The sequence below is a fragment of the Struthio camelus genome, chromosome 5, assembly GCF_040807025.1.
Source record: "Struthio camelus isolate bStrCam1 chromosome 5, bStrCam1.hap1, whole genome shotgun sequence".
Classification (NCBI taxonomy): Eukaryota; Metazoa; Chordata; class Aves; order Struthioniformes; family Struthionidae; genus Struthio; species Struthio camelus.
Window position 1 is genome coordinate 48,943,055 of NC_090946.1, and position 21,955 is coordinate 48,965,009.

General features: G+C 37.9%; 1 protein-coding gene across 2 annotated transcripts in view; it reads right to left on the reverse strand.

The window, feature by feature from the left end:
- SPRED1 (sprouty related EVH1 domain containing 1) overlaps positions 1-21,420 on the reverse strand; it is a 62,053-nt gene extending 40,633 nt beyond the window's left edge. Inside the window, exon 1 of one of the 2 annotated variants that reach the window (XM_009689943.2) lies at positions 21,141-21,420. In XM_009689943.2, the coding sequence (XP_009688238.1) occupies positions 21,141-21,172 (32 nt within the window). In that variant the 5' untranslated portion in view covers positions 21,173-21,420. The remainder of the gene's footprint in view (positions 1-21,140) is intronic. The other variant, XM_068946313.1, reaches the window with a different exon arrangement.
- Between the last annotated feature and the right edge of the window lie 535 nt (positions 21,421-21,955).

The window sequence follows — 21,955 nt, forward strand, 5'->3', positions numbered from 1 at the left end:
TTGTAGATATTCACCCTTTAATAAGGACCATGATTTGTAGAAGGCTCTTCAATATTTGTTGAGAATGCAAAGAAATACACACTAATTCTGTGAACTGCTAACTAATTGCAAGGTTTTATTCATAGAAGTTATCTATACAGCCACATACATGGAGCTCTACCACTGATTCAGCCTTTGCAGTTCTGCAGCAAAAGCATTTGATTTTGTAGTTTGATAATGGAACGGCAGCTAAACCTACTCACCTAAGTCCAGCCTGAATACCAACACTTTTCTTCTGCCCTGTCCTCGGGGCAATACTACAATTCTGCTGCTTCTTTCGTTTTAGCTTGAATGATCATGCAACTGTGAAGTGAGTTGATTGTGCAACCTAAAATAATGGAAAACTCAACAACCCCAAAAGATCTTTTTGCCAGATTAGTGACCCAAATCACATGCAGTCACATGCCTCTTAGATCTAAAGGAAAAGGCAGTGCAGGTGAACTCAAACAAACTGGTTTGGGTAACTGGTACCCAAAAGGTACCTCTTTCAGTGGCAGCCCACAACTACCCTCAGAATCCCTTAGAAACATAGAGTTACACAATTCACCTAAACTATCCCGACTTTTGGCATTTATACAAAAAATTCAGCTTTAATCCAAGGGAAAAATTTCAAGTTATTCTCTAGTGCATACGCTGTTTTCAATTCTAAATGATTTACAATTTTTTTTCTGCTCTAATATTAATTACAGGTACATTAAACTCCTGTTTAAATCAGTTTGAAACTGCTGGCCAAGAAAGTGTCAGTGTGTCCAACATAAAAATCCATTTGTTCCTCCTATATAGTATTGGAAAGTTGGACATCACCCCTTTGCTTTAAAAGGCCCAATAACTAAGAAAAACTCTTGCATTTAACAGATTTTAATCAATATAGACATGACTATTATGCACACACTTCCACCATCAGATGTGGATGCTAAAGAAGTCTCAGTTACAATACTTCTGGAATAGTATTTTTCAGATATATCCATCAATGCTTATATTCAGTTATAAAAATAAAAAACTCAACAATCTGTGACTAACTTCATATAACTAGAGGCTGAAAGCATCACAGCTGTAGCTCAGAATATGAAATAAATAGTCATCATTCTGATTTGAAATTAGTGCTATAAGTCTCTTTATGCCTTTACTCTCGATCCTTATGTTCCAGCTTCACACACAGCAGTTACACAGTTAAAAGCCAATGGCTAGTAGAATAAACTTCTGGTGGGAAGCGCTAAGAATTCACCCCACTGCCTACCATCCTATCCAGAAATCTGTTCTCACTCCTACTTCCTCCTGTCTGTTCCTTTCTGAAACAACAGTAGGGGGGTTGGGAGTTTGCCTTTCCTCTACTGGTTCACAGTTGTGTACATGAACTACCCTGGACCATATGGCATGCTCCTTCAATGTGTAAGGGGCAAAACATGCTCCCTCCCAGACCAATCCAAAAAGATCCAAACAAGAGAAAACCTACAGATGCCTGTGTTCACATTTCTGCGTTCACATCGACCAGTTACTAAATCCTGTCAATATATTAAAGGGACACCTAGGAACTCTATAACATTTTGCTTCTAGCATTCTCAGGGATAAGAGAACACTTATTCGTGTTCACATAGATATTTACAGAAACATTTACAGTATGCTCCAGATTCCTTCTCAGTTATTTACAAAACTGACCAGCTGCCTACATGCAACTGAGTAGTCCAGAGATAAACTGAAGACTCAAATGCATACCTCAGCACACAGGAAGACTCTAACTTAAAGAAAATTACTGTATTAAATGAAAAATAGCACCTTTCTAACGAGCAACACATGCAGAGAATGATCCATCTTCACAAGAGGATGAAATTGAATAGAAAGGTTGAAAGCTGAAAAGAATCCACCACAGCTGCACTTACAACTGACAGCCGACTGAGGTAAGGTGACCAGAAATGCAGTCATTTCATAAGAAAGAAAACAAACAAATGAAAAAAATAAGAAAACCCACAGCCCTTAGAGACAGAACCTTGGGAGAAATTCCATTACTCACTCTCAGCAAAGAATGGTTAAGTTTCTCACAAGGGCACAACCTTTGGATTTATAAAGTCAAGGTTGTGTTTAGCTCTTAGGTAAAACTAGGATTATGTGATCAAATACACTGGAACAGGATCTTGCTCATTTCCTTTCCTTGAAAGTTAAAACAGATTTTTACAGAGAGTTTATTTTCAATCTTACAAAATGATAATTTAATTTTACAACAATTTTAGCTTAGGCACTACGTTCGTTAATAAAATGGTACAAAACTTTGTAAAAACACTAGTGCCTATGTCTCCATACTAAGTTTTAGTGGACATGACTTACACGAATGTGTGAGAAATTGACTTGACAGAAAATAGCTTTCTCGGCTGAAACTCCATAATTTTTATTTTTATAAGAGTTTAATTCAAGCAGAAGAGTTAATAAGGACCTAATTAAAATATATATACAGTAAACTCTTATTTTAACTTTATAGATCACTCCTATGTTCTGAAGCTCTTTACTATTACATAGGTGGTTTACTGAAAATAACACGAAGCAATTGCAACAACGGGAGAAGTGAGCAGCTTCTGAAAGCAGCTTAAGCTGTTCCCCATTACCTCCTGCAAACAATCAAGAAAAACATCAGAGACCGATGACTGCCAACTATTTAGACGGACATCCAGGAAATGTCTACATATGAAAAATAAGCACAAAAAAAATCAAAACTAGACTACATTTTGTCATTGCATCATTCTGTCTTTACATTTAATATTGTATGCAAGGTAGAAACAGACATGGACCATACACGACAATACTGAGTAATATTCTCTTTCCAGTTTATAGGTGTTAGTACTCCTGTAACCTGCAATCACAGACTCTTGTCTTCCAATTAATTCTAAAGCGTTATTGCTAAGAACCATTCATTCTGTATGGGAAGGTTAAATATCTATCCCTGTCCAAATCAAGAAATTCAAACTTCTCCTTCTGTCCACACCCCACAAAAAGGACAAACAATTAATGAAATAAGGAATCAGGTGGCTAAGGGATTTTAACTAATTCAGCACTTACCTAACAGGAAGCCTAACCACATCTGTATTTGCCTTACTGAGAAAAGGCCATTGTCTACTGAAACACTGCTTTAGCCATGATTAAAAATTGCAACTTCCAGAATAATGAAGAAAACAGATTTTCTTGTGGCCAATAAACAGGTACAAAAAGGCAGCACCTATTTTCTTAGTTCTGTTTTATGTCATAATTGCAAATTATCAAGATTAAATATCCAAAAACCTCAAGTGTTCAAATGCTGGTCTGACAAAGTTGGTGACAATGATAACCTCCCTCTCTTCAGCCTCACATATAAGGCAGGCGAGAATATGTCAAAGATACCACCAGCCTATCCCACTTACAACACTCAGAAGTTGGCTGTACAACAAATCAGAAAACTTGGAAAGAAACTGAAATCCCTGTTTAATATCAAATGAGTTAAAATATTAAAATATAGAAGTCCTTCAAAGTGATAAAGATTTCAGGAAGCTCACCGAACCCCCTCAGAAAAAAGTTTTCTCTAAGTCATGCCACAAAAGTTTAAGGTTCAGTTAGTGTCAAGCACCATTATTTCTTAAGGGCTTTTCTCAGACAGATTATATGTCAAATAGATTTAACCCCAGAGATGTAACGTGAGCTTGTAACAGTTATGACTAAATTACAAGTTTTAAAGTAGACAGCCATCAAAGTAAGGAGAACAGGCAATCATGGATTCAGGATATGTACATTCCACCCCATAGTCAGCTAATGGCAACTTTAATAGGATGTGATAGATTTTTCTCCACCAGGAGAAAACACTGCCTGCATTTCTGCTTCAGCAACCCACGCCAGCTGACTAATGGAGTTATATTTTTGTCTCATACGAGGATGGTTACTTTCCCATCCTCTAGCAGTTGCAGAATGAAACATTAACAGCAGCTGTGAGGTGAACAGAAAAGCTGCTCTATTTGGTAGCCAAGATCTGAAGCACAGGCCCTTCCCCTCTAACAGCAGAGCTCATTTTCTGTCTCAGGGTGAAGAAAAGACCCAGCTCAGAACAAAGCCACTTTTAGGGTGTAAAGCAGGTAAAGGGAGACACTTTTGAGGAGTAATAAATCTTCACAGGGAAGAAAAGTAAAGGATTCACAGAAATTAAAAATAAGATTCTTGGATAGATAAGAGTTCTTGAAAGCTTTAAAGTTGTTGTTCTGATTCTTCTGATGGGAACATGTCTCCTAAAGCAATCCTTACTGAATACTATTAAATGCAAAAACTCTTTACCTCGGTATAGCAGTAATCCTAATCATAATATACCCATCCCCACTCCCTATCCCAAATTTAACCACACTACTGAATAATCAGCATATGCCTGCAACTAGAAACATCTTTTTAAGCAAGTATTTGGGCTTCACTCCTACAAAAATTTAAATATATCAGTCTCAGTGGACCTACAGATTTCTGTGAAAGTCTGCAGAGTTTATCACACACAGAGTTAGCACATATTTATAAGCCTTGCAGGATAATTGCTTTTGGCAGAATATAAATAAAGTTGTTATAATGTGTTTTGGAACCATGGTATCCTGCCTTAAGAACCAGGAATTCTGGTGAAGCTTGTCATTTTGCATAAAAGGAATGGCAGCTGCATAGCCCACAGAGACATTTAAACTTCTCTCTGCATTTTCTTTAAAATTTCAGAATGGTGTATGGGCTTTCTTTAAAAGTAATAAGAAAGCTAACAAACTTTTCCTAGGTACGCTTTCTTACTACTAGTGCTACGTGTACCACTGGTAAGACTGGAAGTCTTACAGCTTCCAACACCTCTAAACAATACATCAATTAGAGTTACTTTGGAGTCTACTACGTATTTTTCCAGAAGCCAATACGCAGCCGATAGGGCAATAAATCAATACAAGCAACAAAGTTTTAATATAAGGACCCTCATGTTCACTGTACTATACTTCAATGAAAAAGCTTAAAAATCTGTTAGAAGAGCTTTCAAACAGCAAGACAGACATCTGAAATAATTTTAGAAACCTAACGCCAGTAGTCTGCCTAATCGACTTTTAAATACATTATACCTAAAACCAGGCTTTAGATTTCTCACCTTGCCAGTCTCTTCAGCATTATCTTACTAGCCCTACTGCCTTTCACCCTAACTTCTAGTAAGGACAAATTTGAGCAAAGAAAAGGAACTTTGATAACTGTCAATGCCACCAGAATTGAGAGACTGGTGTATATCACCTTCTGCAGTCACTACTACTTCCACTAGCCACAGTTGGAAGATTTGTCTTGGCAGAGGTCCCAGCCCTAATAAGGCTATGGGAATTAAGAGCTAACTATGGCTACAAAGTATATTACAGCAGGTTTACTTTTTTCCTCCCTTTTGTTTTACTCCGCTCCCTCACTTCCATTTCATATCTCCCACCTCTCTAATCCCACCTAGAAAATTCCTCTCTTTGCCCCAAATCCCTTCTTCCCTTCTTGGGGGGGACTGTGGAAGACAAACAACTATTTCTCAGTTAACAGCAGTGTTAAGCATCCATGGATTAAAACAACAACAACCACCTCCAAAAACACAGCAGCAGGAGAGAGCGCTGGGAGACAAGACAGTCTCACTAACGATACATCATCAAGATTTTACAGCTGGGAAAGTGCTGCGTACAACAAGAACAACAATGGTGCAATTTGCTTCTAAGAAATTGTCTATAGGAAGTTCAACATTAACAGCACTGAGAAAAAAAAAGTAATTAAAAATACTCAGCAAATGCCTCAAACCCATATGATTTCATATCTACAGTTAGTACCACCTAGGTTTAAATAAGCTGTTAGAAACTCCTTGCATTCAAGTGATTTCCATTAAGCACATTTTGTACCATATTAAAAGCAATAACAACAAATAGCCACACAGGTAAAATGGAAAAGACAGATATATTTTAAATAATTTAATTAACTTTCATAATCAAGAAACCTTCTCTTTGTATCTCAGGTACTTAAGTGTATCCAATGTAAAGTCACATCTTACAAAGTAGGTTAGAACCAATCACAAGCACGTACACATATACAGTCTTTAAATACAATTAGACTGCCCTTCTGGTAGCCAAGGTAGAGACAAAGCGCAGTTCCCAAGTCTTAGCGAGAAGGCCCCAACTGTCCTGGAGGCGACTAACGGAAGGAGACACAGCAAGCCCCTTCCTCACTTTACGAGGCACTTGTTCAAGGGCCAAAGCCCAAGAGCACAAGCACTCCCAATCCCCTTTTTCTAGCTAAAATACCATTTTAGCATCATAAAAATGAATAACATTGCCATAACCTCAGATTCAGTGCATTTCATATCAGAAGTTAAACTCGTAAGTTTTCCCCAGAACATCAGGTAGCTACTGGAAACATTTCTATTTTATTGTGTCACCTTATTTACATGGTTCTGGTGAGACAAATTGTTTCACAAAAAGAAATACTCAGGCAATACACAATGCTCTGAAATGCTCTATTTAGATATTAAGACCAATTTCAAGTTCTAACATTCAAACGCAAACAGCAAACTATATCACGAGATTAAAACAGAATAATCTGCATGGCAATTTCAGCTAACTTCCAAATGCCTGAAAACACAACACTTATACTGAGAACAGACAAGCCACCCCAAACTAAGTTAACTCTTAATTATTAAATTAAAGATGAAGTATCACCAGAGAACCACAAGGTAAATTTTTCCACCAAAGAATCAAGAAACAAATCATGTATTTCAACTCAGACTTCCTGATAAGGAAACAGATGCATGTGGAATTTAGCTAAGTATAGCAAGAGGAAAGTTAAAAAAGTCAAATTTCCTAAATTAAAAACATACTTTTTTTTTTTTTTCAAATACTGAAAAAGCAGTGTCACAGCTTTTTAAATTGTTTCAATTTTTACCTCTGCCATTATTTGCGACTACACTGTAGCAACTTTGTGGTCGCACACAGAAAGAAAAACAAAATGCTGTTAAAAACATGACAATCATAAAAGTAAGTTTAAAATGTCTTAAAAAAATTAGACTTTAGAGCAAACATGATTCAAATTAGACTGCTGAGATCAGGATAAAAAGTAAACAAAAGGCAAAAGATTCCAGTCTGGTTTCATATAAGGTTGTTAGGCCACAGGCTGAAACAAGTATTTCTGACCACTGTCAGCGAAAGGGTATCAGTAAGAACGTTTGCCTGATCCTGTATAGCAATTCTTATGCTTTTATGTAAAGCACTAGTATCTTAATATAATAAAATGTAGTATTAAATCATTATTAATTTGCAGTGTCCTTTGAACATTTTGGGCAGATATTGAAGACCTTCAAATATGCAATTAATATCTCAAGTTACCAAGGTTCTCAAACATTTTCAAAGGGAGATTTCTAATTCCATTTCTAGGCAATCCTAGACCCAGAAAGAAGAAACTTTAGCTGACCCTTTTGCAATTTTAAAGTAGATCTGAATCATATCTGCCTTGTCACAAAAACTTCCCCAGATCTGCTTTACCATTAAAATGCAAACACGGGAGCAGTTAAGTTCAGCAGATTTCAAATAAATCTACTCCCACTCCTCCTCATTAACTGATCTTAACTATAAATTTGCTTTAGATGCTTTAAGAGGTGGCTATTAACTACATAGAGACAAAGTTATTTTTGGGTCAAAATGACAGCACTGATAATATTTGTTTAGTGAAACTGGATATGTCACTATTGGTGAAATGTAGGATGACACAGGATATTAACGGAATTTTTTATTTCTATTTTAAATGGCTTATGTACTCATGCAACTTTGCCTTATTCGGAAATACTTCACAGGTTGACATAAAGGATCTGGAAAAAAAAAAAAAAAACCCTGAGAAGTATTGCAAATTATGTAAATAGTATATCAAGTGCCATTCAGACAAACCAAAAGAGACACCAGTCACACCACTACAGAACTTATTTTTAAATGCTTCCTTCTACAAACAGTATGAGGTTCAGATTTACACCAGCTAAGACACAAAAAAAAAAAAAAAAAAAAAAGAGACTGAAAATTCGCTTATGTGTACCTTTGTCTGGATAGTTTTACAGAGGAAAAATCAATTTCCAGGCCTTCATAGCTACAGACAGATAATTTCATGCAACCCCAAACACTAACATGAATACCCAATTCAATTTAATTTCTGTGGATCTCACAACCTCACTTGGCAGCCTTAACCACTACATTTGGGAACCGCTGCTATAAAGCAATGTAATGCTTTATGTAATGAAGTTAATAAATTAACCCCAAAATATTTTACTTTCTTAAGAAAACAGTATATAACGGAGTTCATGAAACTAACATGAATTAACAGAAGTTTCATCATTAAAAAAAAGAAATCTCAGAAAAATCACACACAGGAGTAATATGTAATTCTGTATCTCCACTGTCAGATATAAGAACCATTTGCGAACATGCTCTCCATGGAAGATAAAGGCACACAAGCACTACTTGGCTATTTAAACCAAATAAAGCATCAATCTGAGCTTTTTGAGACTGACTGAAGTAATACCTCAAGAAATGGTTTGACTAAGAGAACTTACTTTTTGGCCAGCGCTGCTATTAACAGAGGACATATCCCAAAGTCGCACAGAAGCAATTTCTGGCAAAGTTATTTGCTGAATTATAGTAAGAACTCCTTGCAGAGGAAAGTAAAAATAGTCCTTTAAAGAACACCTTTTTGCAGTGTAGATAAAGACAACCAAAGTTACATCCAACTGAAATATGATACAACCAAACTGATTTTCTTGGTCAATGAAAAAAGCTTAAACAACCACCTTTCAATACAACTATTAAAACAACGTTCTCAGAATTAAAAATATATCATTTTATTACATGGATAAAAGGGGGGAATACTTGTTTCAACTGAGGAATACCAAAAATGCAAGAAATCCCCTCTCACCTAAAACCCCTAGATCATAGCTTTTCATGTTGAAATTAGGAAATGATAGTCACGCTTTCTCCATAGTAAAACGTAACTGTAGATTAGGCAACAAAAACAAAAGTAGGAAGTAGATCCTTTTTATTGTAGGATTATGTTTAACACAAATGCTATGGTTTCTATAATCTGCAGAGGATCATGTATTAATTTTCAGTAAATTCTAAATATTCTGTACATAGTCAAAAACTAAATCTCTATTAAAGGCATGGGAAAAAAAAAAAAATAAAACCCTCTCCCTCAAAGTGGTCTGATACACGTTAACACACTGACTAGTACACCTCAGCTGCCTGCTCATTTCTTTTCTGGCTTTACTGCCCAAGACACAACATGGGATTTAGAAGGAGGTAAATAATTGCTGAAGTTACCAGTATCTAAAAGATAGGATTGATTTAAGCAGAAATAAATTACATTGTTATTTCAATCACTATCCCAATTAGCAAACAGGAAAATTATCATCTTCCTCAATATACGAACTACTTTTATTCCTAACGAAGGGTCAAGTTACACTGGCTGGTAGCCATTAAACATGCCATTTTGCCACTCTGTGTAACCTTTATGTAAACGTTTAAGTAACTTTTACTAGTGCTGGTGCAGCACCTTCCTACAGTTCTTTTACCTTACTATATAGATTATCATTCACATAATTAGATTTTTAATTTTTATTTTAGGCTAGAAAATGGTGAATTACTCTTTTCCGGCCTAGATACAAACTCGACAATTGAGTTAAACTGACAAGAAATCACAAATACTTGGTTTAACACAGACCGTGGTTTCATGTTTCCCATCTAGTGATTTCTCCATTTTGGCACTTGGACAATCTGGCAACTAACAAACACTAAGTTAGAAAAAAAAGTAAACGCAATGATTTGACAGATAGTAATTTTTCACTTTCAGAAATAAATTTTTAGGATTCACTAGAGTAGTTTAAATGCATCTACCTCCCCCCTCCAAACATGTTTTCCTCTGCCTTGAAAACAAACTGTGAAGCAACATCAGAAAGAGCTGCGCAGAATTACTGCTGTCCTAGATAAGTGACACTTGTAACTTCGGCAACTAAAAGTCAAAAGGGATATCACTTGCAACTTCCCTACTGAAAATCTTTTCCTGAAGCACATGGCAGAGGCTTGGATTGTTATACCTTATCTGGGATATGTCGATCTAGCCCATTGTTAGCACCCTCAGCTTGGATGGACCAAACGTTGCTTAAAGCTTTCTCTTTGTCCATTTAGCCTCAATATTTGGGATCATGCTCACATAGTACAGTTATGTCAAAAGGCAGAAAAGCCAATCCTGTACCCCAGCAGGTGCCCAGGCCTAAAAACCAGCTGAAATGCTGACAGAATTCACTCAAATTATTTCATTGCAACAGAAGTTTAATTTATATGTTCTGATTTTGTTTAGAACTAGATACTTCTTCAAAAAGTTTTGTTCACAAACTTCAAAAGTGTGGCCAAAGAGTTGAGTTAAATTTTCTGTATTGGAGAAACCACTCAATGCTGGTTTTAATGGTTGCAATGTCTTCTGCTGTCACAGCTGAACAGTGGATGAACTGACAGCATGTGGGAAGCATTCTTTCTGCAACATAGGAAATGTATGTTACTATTTGGGTTATGTTTTTGTTGCCCCAGGCTGGGGAAAACAGGTTTTTTTTGCAAACGTGACAATGCTCAAGGGTAAAAGCCTAGTATTAAGAAATGTAAGCGTGCTTAGTGGCTTAGTCAAAACTTCTTAAAGAGAAACTGAAGAGTGTCTTATTTCTGGACAAGCTTTTCTGGATAAACTCTACGAAAACACTATTTAGTATAGAAAGATATTTCAAAAAGTGCCTCTGTGCAAAACGAAACCAAACAAAAAATTTCAAACCAAACAAAAACAAAAAATAATCCCTCCAAACCTACAAAACTCTGCAAGGGTGGGTCTCCCTAAAAGCCAAAACACTTCAAAACAGATATTCCGCTTTCAGCAGGGGGGGGAAAAAAAAGAATTTAAATAACAAAAAGTCTGATGGAAGAAAGTTAGAGCTTAAAAGGGTAGAGCAGGTAGAGAAAGACATACACAAGCGAACCTGAAAAGCTTCCCTACTTAAATAACTAAGCTTGTCAGTTTTCCCCTAGATAATCACAGCTTACTCCAGAAGAAGCAGGAAATTATTCTGGGATAACTATGGCACTCTAAGTTCACATCTTATTCTGGAATAAATTCCTTTAATAGACCTACTCTTCATCCAGAGTTTAACTAATAAATAACAAGTTCATGTTTGCTACTGTGCTTCAGGGGAACAAATACAGACACATTCTCACTTTGCAGGATTTGTAGGCAGCCATAACACAGAAATTAAAGCTGGGGAACTCTTGCACTATAAACATAAGGAGTTCAAAGAAAAGTAAAACTGTTTTTGTATCAACGGCAAACACACCCACAAGATGCTTAATCCAGCATCTCCTTTACACTGTGTTAAAAATAAGCAGTGTGGAACACACTAAACATTTGACACAAGATACTTAAAAGCATGTGATAAAACAACACTATTCCAGCTTTTTTTCCTGATATCCTTTCCAAAAAGGGAAGGAAAAAAAAAAAAGACAAAACCCAAACAAGCTGAAAACAGAGAAGCTTCTAATCTCATAACACGATTTCATCGGCTTCTTATAGTTAACAGGTCAGGATGAAGGTATGGTTATGGGCTCAAATTTTCAGTGCCCCAGGCAAATGCTCAACTGATTCTTGCAAATCCTCCGTTACCTAGCTGGGGTTGTTAACATGCAGAATTCTTTCCCATTACCATAGTAACAAAGCCTGTACATTTTAAGGTGCATATGGGGGCTCTTCTAAAAGATGTTTCAAGTTGACTGCAGCTAAGATAATACAAGGTAATTTAAACTAGAACAATTCAGCAGAAATACAGAAAGCATTAAAGTACTGTACTAGAGACCATCACAATACTAAATGTTAGTACTCCAGCAGAGAAGTGACCTGGAGGTTGAAAGAAATATAAAAGGAAGTAAGATTCAGTCAGGGTATTTATGGGTCTTAATGCATAAAGCAAATGCACGAGCCTATCTGATCTCACCAACTTCTTTAGGAACCAAAGACCAGAAAATTGTAAATCTGTTGAAGAACAATATGCTTTACCTTGCAATTGCCAAAAAACAACCAAACAAAAAAGGTGAACAATATCAGGGATTTAATTAGGAAAATGTATTGACTGGTTAAGAAATGACAAGCAACTATGACTTTTACTGGTTTCGATGACAACCGCACTTATAGGCCTGAATTTTTAGGTATGACCCTGTTCCTGAAGGATATGCAACAAATGGCACCGCAGAAAACTTTAGGCTTAGTTGCAATTCATATATTAGGTTTCTCCACAGCAAACATGCCAATACCTGTCAACAGCCTGACTGATACTCTGGCTAATATGCTACATATACATATCTGATAATGCTACCATGACTTCTCATAACAGAAGTCATTACCACCTTAGAAGAAACTAGAACACAAGCAAGATGAACACACAAAAAAACCCTTACTATTCCCTCAAATAGCTTTCATACTACAATAGAAAGAAGAGCTTCCAAACTTGGGGGGGGGGGGGGGGGGGGAGGGGATTCAAAACAAAAACAGAAACACAACTTTCAAATAATAATTATGAAAATCAAGCTTAGCAGAAGGGATATAAAAAACAGCATATAACAACACTGGACAGAATTACAGCAATACCACTGATACCTGAAATATCCTATAGTTGAAGTTTGAAGATTAAACACTAAAATTAGAAAAAAATTGCAGAAACCAAAGAAACCCAACAAAGTTGTCAGAAGACTGTTGCTTTGCTTTTCGCTATCACTCTTAACAGAATTTTGCACGTTCATTAAGCTATAATCTTTAATTATATAGAATCACCTGTGTGTGATCAGAACATCCAATTCTCATTTCTGGCACAGGATGAGTGGCAAAGGAAGCAAGGGGCTGAAAGAAGAAAAAGGGTGTTTCCTAGCATTAAAGGTTTGAGAGCAGATCCAGGAATCTGCCTCATTATCAAAATCATCACAATTCACATCCTTGGGCACATGGATTATAATTGCACAAGTGATCTCAGTTCTGAAGCTTGAAAATTGTTGAGCATTTTACAACTTCACATTCTCCTGACACACTCCTTATATCCACCAGTAGAACCAATAATCATCATTTCTTAGAAAGCTTTTTAAAACTCCTGCAAAATTAAACCGAGAGAGACAGCAAAACCACCTTTTTGCATGACACTAGCTATACAGGTCAGTAACATTTGAACTGCAGATGGAATTGTAACACGGATAACTGTCCTCTGAAGAGGACAAACACTCAGCTATAGGAAGTCTATGCTACTAGGAAACCTCAAGTCTGCTCTCAGTCCTAAACAGAGATCAATGCAGTGACTAACAACAGTAACTAGTGATTAATAAGATACAGGTTTGGCACATAAGGTCAGCTGCTTATCTAGGTAAGAACAGGACTGCCCATTTTAGATGTACGGGACCCAAATTTAAACTCTGAATTTGTCTCTTTACACCTTCCAAAAATTGCTCCTGCTCAAGGCTCAACATATACAGATCATTACCTCAATCACAGGTTTCTCATTAAGGCACACTGTACGGGGATCCAGAGCAAGCACGCCAAGCACAGAAAACGAAACACCGGGGACACAGAGTACGCCACCAGTTCTGAGAGGCTGAAAAGTTTCTAGGAAGCTATATACGAATTCCTAATTCACAGCAGTCTTTGCACTCCCACCTTTCACTACCCTTATTTAATCCTAACCAAAGGTTAAAGAGGGAGGAATCACTTCTGCCCTCAAGGTTTAAACCGCTTCACCACAACAGTTCAGCATTATTTCTGAAAGACAAGTCACAGGCAGGAATCCCTATCGAGAGATGCATCTTACCGGTTCTTTTGGTATTCAGGGAAGGCGCTCAGTTTCAGTAACAATTTTCTAACAAACTACACTAACTTCCAGTAATTTCTTGTTTTATTAATGAAATTCTTGAATCTTCTTGTCACTGAACTTATATATTCATGCCATTTGACTTTCCTAAAACCGAAACAAATAAGGTAGTTTCATTTTTGCTTTGACAAACTTCAGTAACTGTCACAAAGTGTCAGTACAAGTCAAACAAAACAGTAATTGTCAACAGTTGTCAAATCACCTCGGGGAACAACTATTTATTTGGCACTGGTTTTCTGGAGTTGCCTGAAAAAAAAAAAGGAAAAACAAAAAAAAAAAAGAAAGAAAAGAAAAGGACAACTCTTTCCATAGGCTTTAAGGAAGCCTGCTTTTACAAACCGGCATTCAAGCAAAGCATAGGCTTATGTCACTTCTTTAAATGTTCTGAACAGGTGAAAAGTTTGATTCTTTAAAGTACTGATTACAAGACTTCCCCCCCTCCCTCGCCCCCCCAAAATCACGGATGGCAGGAGTCGCACAACACAGGAATGAATGTATCTGGACAAAGAGTCACCTTTACCACCTCATTTTAAAATGCAGTTTAGATGTTACGACAGCACACGTTTTGGGAATTCTTGTGCAGCATGCATTAGAAAAATATTTTCTTATAAATATAGGTTTTATATCAGTCGGCAATGCAGAAAAAATTGCTTAAGTTTCTATGACATTTTCCCTCTCTCAGTTTACTATCACAAGACAGTGAATTCTTACAGAAAAAATGCTTGTGCTCCCCCTGTATATTTAACAGTTCAAGCATATTACAGATGCATTTATCACAATTTTGCTGGGAATACTTTTTATTTTGTCCACCTTATTTGGAATATTGAGAATGTTATTACAGCCTGCAACTATACATAACAAGACTAATTACTGAATTGGACCTACATTCATAAACAATTATAGTACTTACTTAAATGCACATTTTCTGCCCTTCACTATATCTAATGGCTTCTTCCCCCCGCCCCGTTCTTTTCTTGCCACATGCAAGAGAAAAAACAGGAAATATAGATATTCTCTTAACAAACTGATACCATAGACAATATCAGCATGAATATTATGAAAAAGATAAGCCAGAAGAGATGTGAAAACCCATACACACAAAATGTCTGCTTAGTTTTTACCAGTAAATATTGTACAAAACTGCCACAGTCTTAAAGATCAATTTCTAACATAGATATTTTCCAAGTAGGAAGGATACCATGTTTGTATATATGTTATATGAGGTGGGATCATGTCATATACGATACGAACAAAAGCCACAGGAAGCAGTACCAGCCAACAGATTTTACTAGATCATAGTTTAAGCACTAGGGAAAAAAAAAAAACAGCAGCAAAAACACACACCACACACAGAGACACCCCCCCACACACACACCAAAATAAACAATGAACCCTCTTCTCTTAGAAAACACAGGGAAGTAACAAAACTGTGGATTGCCCTAAAGCCTCCAAGTACTTGTTAATATAGCATACTGAAAGAACATCCAGTCCCCTTCCTTCCCTCACACAACAATATGAAGAATATTCCTGCTGAATGTCATCACTGGTTAGAAGACACCTAACAAAGTATCCAATGCATGAAAAACATTGCAAACATGTTTCTCTCTTGATAAAAATTACTGATTTTTCACTTGGAGTATTGGTACCACACTAATCACCAATAACCAAATAAATACTTCATAACCAGAAGTGCTTTTGGAAACAGGAATGCATATTTTCAAGGGAAATAAAAGAGGAGCAAATTTTGTATTTTGCGGAACCATGACAAAGGCATATAATTTTTGTTTACAAGCAATTCCAGTAGTTCAGTAACTGTACAGCACACTGTACTAGTTAAAATTTATTTGCTTAAGTGTTGTTACACATTGAAATTGAGAGGAAAAGACGACAAATATAGTTCATTTTTAATGTATCCATAGAGAAACTGGGCTAGACAGATCTTTGAACATTAACAGCATGGCAGCTCCTAACAATCTCTCATATTCCTTTTAGGAAACGGCAATATATTCCATTTAGGAAAGAACAGTAAGAGGAGGAAAGTGTATGTTTAAATATTAGGACACAATTTAAGACACTGCACACTAAATGCTATACCTTCGTTACTCTTTTTGAATCTGTAGGTTAAAAATCAAAAAGAAACAAAAAAAAAAATTGTTCCTTTGTCTCCTTTTTCACTTTGCATCAATATTCTGAAAGGTCTTTCTTGTTTCTGGTGTTTGTCATATTCCATCAAATCATCAGCACTTCCAATGAACTAACCACTAGTATGATCCTTCCAGGTATGCACAAGAGAGGTTAAGGAACACATAAAAAAGAAAGTACCAGTGTTTATCCTAAAGACACCAGGAAAGCCCTCAGCTTTAATCCTGTGATTTCTGATCCTGTCAAGATTAATTCCTTTTGAGAAAAGTCTTTACTTTTGAAGCATACATTGATGTTCTCACCACCTTTCTAACAGTTCAAGTACATTAGACTTTAAACCAACAGATGCTGAAAACCCTCCTCCATTCTTTGTTCAAATATTATCACTGGATCCAGTATGCTGAAACATCGAGATAGCATTTTTCTGCAGTATCATAGTAATCAGGGATTGTTGCTAAAGTGAATCTTTATTTTTTTCTTTTTTTTTTTTTTAAATTCTTGACTTCCAGATTACATAACATGTAAATTCAGCATCACCTTCAAAATACTATTGTGAGACACAAAGCCAAAGACAGAACAAGAGGTAGTTCATAAAACTGGAAAAGACTCCCCAGGACTCTAAAATTAACAGTCCCTCAAAAAGAAAAAGTATCAGAACTGCAATGATTTAATATAATTGATTAGAAGCTTTTTTTTTAAAAAAAAAAAAAAAAGGAAAGCATGTAAAAATTCTCACTTGTTTATACAAATTCCTTACATTAAAGAATTTTGATGTCCATGTATATTCTAAATAGCAGAAAGAAAATTAGTCTGCTGAAATGTGTTACAATCCCCCCAAACTACTAAAAACAAACTAGTCGGCTTTACTTCTTCCTGGGTCTTTAAGCTCCTCTTTCAGTATTTCGATTATTAATACAAGGAATTCTGAAACACAGTTGAAGTATAAAGAGTATGTTCACGAATATTAAAGACAAACATATGCACATATTGAATATATATATTTTATTTTTAAAAATTTAATTCAGCTTTATTGTTTCAAACCATCAGAACTTGTCAATGCTTGTAACATCATAATCTAGAGGTTAACATTAGTATACACTCAATGCTTCTTTAATCTCAAATTTAATTATCTAGGAAAATGAGTATAATATTAACTATACCTATGTAGCAAAAAATTAATCTGTAAAAATTCAGTATATAAAAACAATTCAAAATATTATTGGAGAGTACAGGCAATCACTAAAAAAGAAAAAGGACTCACCCGCAAGAATAAGTAAATGTGCCAATAAAGTATTGATCTTAGTCTTTAACAGGAGTAACTTGGACTCCATCTTAATCCTGTGGTCATTCATCCCTGTCATAAAGGGACCACATAACATAACATTTATTCTGTTTTACCTAATGTTGAAATTCAGATGTGTTTCTAGACAGCAATAAAATCTGCCACCAAGTCAGGATTTTTTTTTTTTTTTTTTAAAAACAGTGCTTGCTGACCTGTAGGTTTTGACATTATTATACTAAGTTCCAAGCACACTAAATTGACACACGGGCTGACACATCCTAATTCCTCTGTTTAATAATATTTGCGAACACCACTTGGGGTTGTTCTGTATCAGCCATGTTAAACTGACAAAAATAAGTATCCGGAGAGGTATAGAAATATTCTTATTTAACTAATATCTAACTGATGAAACCATACAGCGAAACCTTTCCAAAAGCAACCTAAAACCATTAACAAAGAAAATCCATCCACGGCAATAAGAATTTTATAAGGCTGCCTTTCAAACATTCATTGCTGAAGAGAAACCTACTCAGAGCCTTAATGCAGCTTTTTAATTGATCTTTCCCACCACACATTACACATAAAAAAAAGACATTAAAAATATAACATTATTAACCGAGGTCACACTAGAAACAGGACAAACCTTTGTGTCTTACTCCGTAAAAGGAAGTTTTACAAACAAAGAGTAATGCTCAATTACCAGAATATTCCTGGTTGCTACAATGACACAAAATGTCTTGCAAAGTACCCGTATTCACCCTTATATGATGAGAGATTTGTTAATGAATTCAAGGCCATTTATGATATCAGACACTGATGAAGTTATACACACTGAACTTTAAATACAATTTATTTCATTTTATAGATCTACCTAATTTCCCCAACAGTTCCTTTGTGTTCTTAATTATATTTCCCATCATTTAAAGTTGTAATCCCTTGTGCTACGTGCAAAATCCACCAAACAGGAATGACGATTCTAGCTTTGCCAAAAAATGCCGTCAAAACAGCAAAGGAAACTGAGAAGATAAATATTTTCTTATATTTCAGTTAGAACTACTTTTAATAGTCTAACAACTGAAGGAAAAGAAAAAAGAAAAAATCGTATAGGAAAAAGTACTGATGTTGATAGTGCTTTGCAAGGTTAAATACATTTAGTTGCATATAAAGCATAGAATTATCTCACATTAAATATTGTGGTGTGAACTTTCCTTTGTCATTTTAAGTAAAGGTTAGAAATCTTTCAGGTATTCTCTTTGCTTACATTAATGACAAAACTGCCATTCCAAAAAGCACAGGATTAAGGATCACATTAGTATAATTTGTTAAGATAATGAAATAGTGTGTTTGTGAGCAGTGAACATCACCATTTTAACACTGGCAACTGCAAATTAGTTAGATCAAACAATAATACGGTCTGCTTTAGTGATCTTTCATCACTAAGTTTCATTCAATGTTTTTTGAACAATGATTTCAAAATTTTTAAAACTAGAACTAATGCATTGACCTTTAAATAGCTTATGCCATCTTAAAATATTTTTCTCTTATTCTGTTGTAAAGATTTCTTCAGCCACAGTGCAGGTTAAACAGAAAAATGTTGATACCTAATCTGCCATAAAATTCTCAAAGAAAACAGACAAAAAAAAATGACTGCATTCCTGATTTCCATCCACTTAGCAGTCTTACAGATTACCTGTATTTTATAAGACATAATGTTTTCAGAAGTATTCTTAGGTATGACTGACTTGGTAATATGGAAAACAGATTTTGTGGTTATTACTTCTGTGCCAGGCTGATAGCACGCACATGCTGATTAGCATTGTTCAATACAATGTCTATTCCCATAAAGTGATTAGCCCACTGTCTTGAAGTCATGTTCATACTACTTTGTTTTTCATTATTTTGAGTCACTATTTCTGGAAGTGAAAATTTTCTAACGTTTGCTGAATAAAACATTTCTGTGCTTAAATGTTAGAATGTAGCAGGAAAAGGTATTTCTGACCTAATGCTCCTTTATATTAAAAAGGAACACAAACCATAAAAATAACTTCCCCCTAATTTTACAGTAACTTCTCCGTGCACACACTTATGAGCTGCTTATCTACTGCATGCTAAGACAAACCTCCTGGTCTGTCTGTCTCTCCCTTCTTATGCAGGTCTAATCTGCAACTCTGCTCAATGCAGACACTGTACTGCACTGTGAATGGACAGCCAGGTATTTTATGAATGGAGCCGATCACGTGCTCCCAGCACCTCCCCGAGCTGATATTTCCCACATAACTGTGTCAACAAGCAGTGAACAGCATATTTTAATACAGCAGGTCCTCAAAAATCTTCATCCACAATCTGCTTGCTACGGTCCACTCTCACATACAAGAAACGAGCTTTACACACTTTGCAGGGCAGGTTTTATTGCAGGTCAGCGGTGATGACAGTAATTTTTTTTTTGGTTTTTATGAATGGAGATTGTGGTATGCAAATTAGAACGATTCACAAAAAAGAAAATATGGCGGCGGCTTCAGCTTCCAGCTCCACTGACACTGCAGCAATTCACCTTCCCACACAGCCCTCGGTGCACGCAGCCCCGCAGACCGCGGCGGAGCCTTCCGAGCGCCCTTTTACTCCAGAAGGATTTACCAGCATTTGCCTTCGATGATCAAAACCTCTTCGCTAGGAAGCTTTTATTAAGGTGTGAATGTTTTATTTTGAGAAATGCGTTAAAATGAAAAATCCGTTTTTTCCAACCAAGTAAAGGAGGCTTTTCTTCTCTTATCCTATCTATCTGCCCTTTATCAAGCTAGTGTTTATTAAAAAAATGAAAGACAAAGGACGCAATGGTCCTTTACCGTTACCAAGAGCTGTCTCGGCATTATGATCTGTCACATCATTCATAAAATAAGCTACAGCAAATACCTACATCGCAAATCGTTATGCCCAAGCTCAGAGACTGTAGTAATCAGCCTTAAACGCCTCCATGCACTTAAACTTTCTGAGAATAAAAAAGTTTCAAAATACTTTATATTTCTGTTTCTCAATGCCATAAAGAATTCCGATGTTTTCTGAAAAATATTCATCTCCTCCCACCCGAAATTTATTTTTAAGACAAACTAAACGCACAGAGATACACCCGCACGCATACACTTTCTCCTCTGGATTTCCTCCAAACCAGTCACATTAAAAGATATTAAAAGATCCTTGAACTGTCCCCTTCCTCTTTTAAAAAAAGAAGTCCCAAGTGCTCATTAAAAAAAAAAAAAAAAGGCTTTAGGGTAGGTTTAAGCTGTATTTACACTGACTGACTCATCCAATTAAAATTCAGGAGCAGTTTCCTGCAGGATGGAGCTCCCACACACTAGTTTCCATGTGAAATATCTACAAGCAAAGGATATTACCAGAGGTGGTATGTGCCGATATCTCTTCGGCTCTCCGAAATCCACCCCTCCCCCCTCCCCCTCCATTCAAGACACCAGCACTACCTGCGCCGTTTTGTACAACGTTTTAATTCAACCACGCTGCCCTGGACGGCGGCTCTCGGCCCCAATAAAACAAGCTCCCTCACAAAGAGAGCGCTCCTGGGCTTCCACACAGGCAAGCGCCAACGCGCAGCACACACAGATGCGTGCACACACGCGTGTCCCCCGGGTGCACACACGCAGGCACACTGCGGACGGCGGGGCCGCACGGACAGCACACACGCGAGACCGCGGCAGCGCGCGGAGGCCGCGGAGCACCGCTGCTTACTCGTTGTTAGAAGCCGCCGTCTCTTCGCTCATTTTTTCCTCACCGTGATGCGATGCGGGGACGGAGCAGCACCGACGCAGCCAGGGCGCAGCGAGAACTCACCAGAAACTTCACCATCGTTGAGCCCCCGGATCGGCCTCCCCGAGCGAGCACACGAGCAACGTCCTGCCGCGAGGGAAGGCAAGGGAAGGAAGCGGGGGAGCGAGCGAGCGAGCGTTATCCCAGAGGCACCAAATCCGGTTGTCCAGCGCCGGAGCGCTCTTCCCCGCCCGCCGGGAGCAGCGGCGGCGGCGGCGGCGGCCGGGGCGCAGCAGGCGGGCGCCTAGCGGGGAGCGGCGCGGCGGGGCCGGGGGAAGGCGCCCGGCCGTTGGGCGCTGCGCCGCCCGCGCCGCCCGCCGCCGCTCATCTCCCGCGGCCGCCGCCGCCCTGCGGCGCGCTCGGCCCCCGCGGCGGGCGGGCAGCGGGGGCAGCACGCAGTCCTCCGGGCAGGGCGCGGGGGCAGCGCGGGTCGCTCCTGCCCGCCGCCCTCCAGCGACGCCGGGCGCTGCAGCGGCAGAAGGCGCCGGTCCCACGGAGAAGGCTGGCGGCGGGGGGAGGGAGGCGTTTTAAACCAGGCTGGGGGCGGGGGGGGGGGGCTGAGGGGAGCGGGGATGCGTCACGGCTGTTTGTGTGAGGAGGGAAAAGGGGGGTGGGGGGAGGCAGGGAAGCGGCCGGGCCACGGGAGAAGCCCCCCCGGCGGCGGAGTTGGGGGAGGAGGGGGGAAGCGAGAGAAAGCCTGCGGGGAAGTTCAGCGGCAGCGCTCCCTCCCCGGCAAC